This window comes from Mangifera indica, chromosome 11, assembly GCF_011075055.1.
Source record: "Mangifera indica cultivar Alphonso chromosome 11, CATAS_Mindica_2.1, whole genome shotgun sequence".
NCBI lineage: Eukaryota > Viridiplantae > Streptophyta > Magnoliopsida > Sapindales > Anacardiaceae > Mangifera > Mangifera indica.
The window spans coordinates 5146003-5151798 of record NC_058147.1 but is presented as its reverse complement, the minus strand read 5'-3'; the positions used below and the strand labels follow the sequence as shown (position 1 = coordinate 5151798).

The following is a 5796-nucleotide window of genomic DNA, read 5'->3' as shown; positions in this document are numbered from 1 at the left end:
GGGGAGAATAAATTCTTTAACCTTAAAGAAATGAAAAGTTGTAACAAAGGTTTTTTTTTACCAGCACCTGGCAATAATATTATTCAGTCGAAACTTAGAATAATAAAAAATATTGAGAGTGGTCCTTCGCCGTTTTCTGAACTCCATTAGTGCCATTTATATAAGATAGTGGTGGAGAGGGGTCCCCTCCCAGCAGTTTCTATCTGAATATTTAGAAGAAGAGTGTGACATGTCCATAAATCAAATAATTTTATATATAAATAATAACGTATTATTAAATAATTAGATAATTTTAATTTAAAGATAAAATAATAATTAATTATATGTAAAATTATATATATTATTTATATAAATAATTTTATTATTAAAAAATAGTATTAGGCAAATTATATTTATGGAAAACATTTTAAATTGAAATGGTAAAAGATTTGATCCTCAATTTGGTAAGATTTGCAAAGAAAACCCACTCAAGTTTAAAGTTTAAACGGGTAATATGTTAGAAAGTATAATTGTATGATAAGACATAATTTAAATATTCAAAGTAAGTTAGATAGACCGAAATAATAATAATTAAAACAAGGTGATATAAATATAATTTTAAATATATAATGAAATACTTAGATAAAATATTATTATGTTATTAGATATTAATTTATTATTATTTTAAAATTATTTAATTATATAATAATATATTATTTATGTATTAATTTTATAATATATACATAATTTTATTAATAGTTTTATTTAAAATAATAATAATAAAATTATGTATATTTATTTTAAATACATAAATATGTATATATTTATAAGTGTTATCACATGATTAAATGATTTTGAATTAAAAATAAAATAATATCTAATTATATAATAATATATATAAGTATATATACATTCAAATATTCAAATGTAGTTTTACTCTAATAATAATAATTAATATAATATTATATGTATAATTTTATATATAAAATATATCACTATATAATTAAATATTATATTATTTTTAATTTTTAATTATTTAATTATATAATAATATATTATTATTTATAGGCCAAACGACTATTTCCCACCCAAGGTATGCTGTAATGACAAGTTTCTACCCTTTAACTATGGAAACACCAAATACCCACCCATGACCGGTTAAATTTAACAGAACCCTAACGCCTAAAAATTTTATCTCTTTTTGCCCCCCTAAACTTTAAAAACTAAAATTTTCCCTCAGCCTAAGTTTTAAAAAATGGCAGTTTCACCCTAGGTTCGGTTTTGAAATCTCCGACGACCTCTCTGGCTCCATTGCCGATGACCTCTCCCTCTCGAAGCATCCTCTCCTTCCAGCGATCTCTTTCCTCCCATTTGGAGGGCTGATCGGCGTCGGAGACGCCTTGGGAGACGAAAAACTTCGTCGGCGAAGACGGAGTTCCAGACGAAGTTCTTCGTTTCCCAAGGCATCTCCAATGCCGATCAATCCTTCAAATAAGAGGAAAGAGATCGCTGAAAGGAGAGGATGTCTCAGGAGGGAGAGGCCGTCGGTAATAGAGCCGGAGATTTCAAAACCAAACCCTAAGGTGAAACTGCCATTTTTTAAAACTTAGACTGGGGAAAAATTTTAGTTTTCAAAGTTTAGGAGGATAAAAATAGATTATATTTTAGTTTATTTTTTAATATTATAGAGAAAATGATGATTTTACCCTTACCACCGTTATTTTTAACTGGTCATGGGTGAGTATTTGGTGTTTCTATAGTTAAATGATAGAAACTTGTCATTACAACATATCTTGGATGGAAAATAGTTGTTTGGCCTTATTTATTGTTTGGCCTTATTTATACATAAAATTATACAGAGAGAGTGGGCTCAGAAAAGGGTGGTCCCTATAGTATGTGGTGGAAAAGTACCGGTAGCCCAGAAAACGGGTTGTTTCGTCCGTTAGTGCCGTGAAAGAAAGTTTATAAATTGACCAGCCACCTCCCCAGTTGTCACTCGTTAGCTTTGTGTTTAGTGCGCGACTGATTTTCAACTTTTTTAACACTTAAAACCTCCCTTCTTTCTCTCCTCCCCTCACCTCACCTGCTCAAAACAAATCTTTCTTCTTCTTCTTCTTCTTCTTCTTTCTGTTTCTCTGTTTTTGCTCAATACTCTGTTTTCTTGTTTAGAAAACATGACTAATCAAAATGTGATGCTTTCTGAATCCAAGCCAACTATTGGGGTCAAGATTACACTCACCTTGTCCAACTCTGCTCTATTCTCACAGCCATCGCCTGCTGGCTACATCACCATATCTCGAAAGAAGCTCTTGAAAAAACTTGATGATGAAGGAGGTACCAAACTCAATGCTTGGGTCGACTCTATGAGAGACTCTTCTCCTACTCGTGCCAAGTCCACTGCTTCTGTAACCGAAACTGAAGAGCAAACTTCTTGGATTGTACGTACATATGACTGATCTCTTGTACTTCTTATTACTATACACACACACACACACACACACACATATTGGCGGATTTCTCGAACATTGCTGAACTTTGTTTTTTGTTCTTCGTAATAGGCTCATCATCCATCAGCTTTAAGCAAGTTTGAGGAGATTGTGAATGCTTCCAAAGGGAAGAAATTAGTCATGTTTCTTGACTACGACGGTACCCTGGCACCTATTGTTGAAGACCCGGATCGAGCTTTCATGACCAACGAGGTTTGTTCTGTTTTCACCTCTCCCTCTCTCTCTCTCTCTCTCTCTGATACTTTCATTTTTATTCTGTCAATTATAAATACTGAAAAGTCCTTGAAATACAGATGCGAGAAGCTGTAAGGGACGTCGCCAGATATTTTCCCACAGCTATAGTGACCGGGAGATGCCGAGATAAGGTACATTTTTTTCATCACCATTCACAAGTCCTCATTAAATTTTCTTCTCCTGATTTTCGATTGTATTATGTTAATCTAACGTTGTTTCAACACCGCAAATTTGCAGGTTTTCAGCTTTGTAAAATTAGCAGAGCTTTACTACGCAGGAAGCCATGGCATGGACATCGAGGGGCCATCCAAAAGTCGTAAATACAAGAAGGTGTGTGAATGATCAAAGCTAAACTTGTACACTTGATGTAAAAGACTTTCGTTTTTGTTCATTATTTTGAATGGTTTTTTTCTTATTTTGAACTCCCAGGGTAATCAAGGAGTTCTCTTTCAACCGGCCAGCGAATTCCTCCCCATGATTGACGAGGTTTGTTTTCTTCTACCAACCTGTTGAAAATGGTAAGAGAGAGCAGTATGCATGCATGGGAGATTTATGTAATTTTGTATCATCTTTTTCCACATTCAGGTTTACAAAACCCTGTTAGAAAAAACAAAATCAATTCCAGGGGCTAAGGTTGAAAACAACAAGTTTTGTCTCTCCGTACACTTTCGCTGTGTTGATGAAAAGGTACAAATCAAACCCACATATCTGGTAACAATTTTTACACATTTTTTAGGCTAATATTTGCTTTGTTTGTTTAACAGAGCTGGGGTGCATTAGTTGAGGATGTTAGATTAGTTCTTAATGAGTATCCAAAGCTGAAACTAACTCAAGGAAGAAAGGTAGGCTATTGATCATGATTTTCCACCAGACAAAAAAAATAATAAAGTAATCTGATTAACTCTTCATTGGTTCCAACAGGTGCTGGAGATCCGCCCAACAATAAAATGGGACAAAGGCAGAGCCCTTGAGTTCTTGCTAGAGGCATTAGGTGGGCATATGTTCCTTGCTTTAATTAATATTGTTATCTTCATTGGAGTTTTCGTAATTAATATTGTTGGTTAATTGGGGTTCTTCAGGATATGCCAATTCTAAAGATGTTGTACCAGTTTACATTGGCGATGATCGAACTGATGAGGATGCCTTCAAGGTATCAAATTTTCTTCTAAACAGATTAAATATTCTTAATTTTATTCACCCTTTTTCTAACCTACCCATTATTGTAGGTTTTGCGCGATAGAGGACAGGGCTTTGGGATTCTTGTTTCTAAAGTTCCCAAGGATACAAATGCTTCCTATTCTCTCCAAGAACCATCCGAGGTAGATTATTTGTCCTTGTTGATTCGGTGTTTTCTTAGTTATTTTCCAGGATGCAAGTTAGGCTAATATTCTACTACTGATTTTACAGGTGAATGCATTTTTGCGGCGTTTGGTAGATTGGAAGCGCTTCTCTCTACGCCAACAGTAATATGTTTGTAAAGATTAAGAAATTGATCAATCCCACCAACCGAAATTGGTTTTAAGGGTGGATTATTGTATTAATTTTTCTTGTTCGGAAATTTTAAAATGGCAAATGTGAAAAAAAAATCCCGAAATTTGGAAGCGTTTGTTCGCTTCTTCTCTCTTAGAAGTTGTACATTCTTTTTATTTTACTTTTATCGGAAATTAACAAAAAAAAAAAAAGAGGTTCTCACCATCTTGAAACATGTTTGATGTTTTTTAATACTGCGAGGAATCCGGTGATGAAATTGAAGTGTGAATCTTTGAACTCGGTTGTGTCCACACGAGCCACCGTTGCATTATTTAATGCACAGCATCGTAGAGATGCCCTGGAAAGTCAGCCAGCTTGGCTCTTTATTAAATGCTTCTATGTATTTGTATGTATCAACTTCCGGTGCTTCTAAGTTCATAGTTGACAACACAAACCACGGATATCATATTAGTCTTTCGTTATCAATTTGATAGGTCTGAAATTTTAACCCTGATGATGATGTTATATGTGTTATGAATTTATATACGAGATAACATGAAATTAAGATTGGATTTGAATTGAACCAAACTCGAATAGAATGAAGTTGGTTTGCAAGAGAGTTTAGCTCGATTCGGTTTAACTCAACCCATGTTTGACTCTCTTCATAGATTAGAAGTTCATGTTTGGCTTCTATTCGTGTAGACAAGCCGAACTTAGGGTAAGCTTGCCAATCTCGTTCGTTCGAATTTAGTTCACTTGTGATTCATGCAGTGTAGTTTAAATTTTTTTTTAAATATATTTTAGTTTGAACTCAGGTTCGTTTATGTCAAGCTCGAGTTTGGGCTCATGATTGTTTTCAAATATATTTTTGTTTGAATTCGTATATGTCAGACTCGAGTTTGGGTTCATTCGAGCAAGCTTGCTTCAAATTCAGCCCCATATGAAATATAACCTGAAGAAGTAGCATGAAGAGCAAAAGAAAAAGCATTATGTATAAGAGAGTATAAGTTTAAGTCTTCTCTGATAATATATTAAAATCAAACTCTTGACTTACTTAAATTAATGATTGTGGGTTTCAGCCCAATTTGATGGTTTAACTCAAGTGGAATTCACCGTTACATACAAAAAAAAAAAAAGAAATATATTTGCATGGCAAATAAAACTTGTCAATACTTCAACAAATAAGAAAGTCATATCATGGAATTCGCCTAATTATCTCTGAAAACAGCACTTTGTAGCAGATTAACGTGTTATGAATCTAATAAGGAAGTGTAAACTCCCCTAACCAAAGTGCTTCATTCATTATGACCCACAGAAGAACACATGTTTATACATGCATCTGCGGCTTTTTCTCAGAGAATAAATTAAGCAACTAGTAGTTAAATGATGCTTTATTTTTAGCAGAGTGATTAATAGAGAGATTAGGCAGCCTTGATCGATGGGATGGGACAATGTTCATATGAATACACAGTTTTCTAAATCAAATATTTATATTAAGTTAAGACAGCTAGAAGTTTGTATACAAATAAAGAAGGGGAAGAAGTGATAAAAGTTGAAAATGATATTGACACCAAAGCCATTGCTTACAAAACAGAAAAATAGACCT

The 5796-nt window shown here is 33.5% G+C and overlaps 1 protein-coding gene across 1 annotated transcript; it reads left to right on the top strand.

Annotated features, from left to right (window-relative positions):
* The first annotated feature begins 1870 nt into the window (after positions 1–1870).
* Positions 1871–4425, top strand: LOC123229111 (probable trehalose-phosphate phosphatase D). The gene is made up of 11 exons (XM_044654693.1): positions 1871–2417; positions 2538–2678; positions 2780–2851; positions 2958–3050; positions 3150–3206; positions 3306–3407; positions 3485–3562; positions 3642–3711; positions 3800–3870; positions 3947–4039; positions 4128–4425. Exons 1-11 carry the CDS (start codon positions 2154–2156, stop codon positions 4185–4187), a joined length of 1101 nt encoding a protein of 366 aa, XP_044510628.1. The 5' UTR covers positions 1871–2153; the 3' UTR covers positions 4188–4425.
* The last annotated feature ends 1371 nt before the right edge of the window (positions 4426–5796 follow it).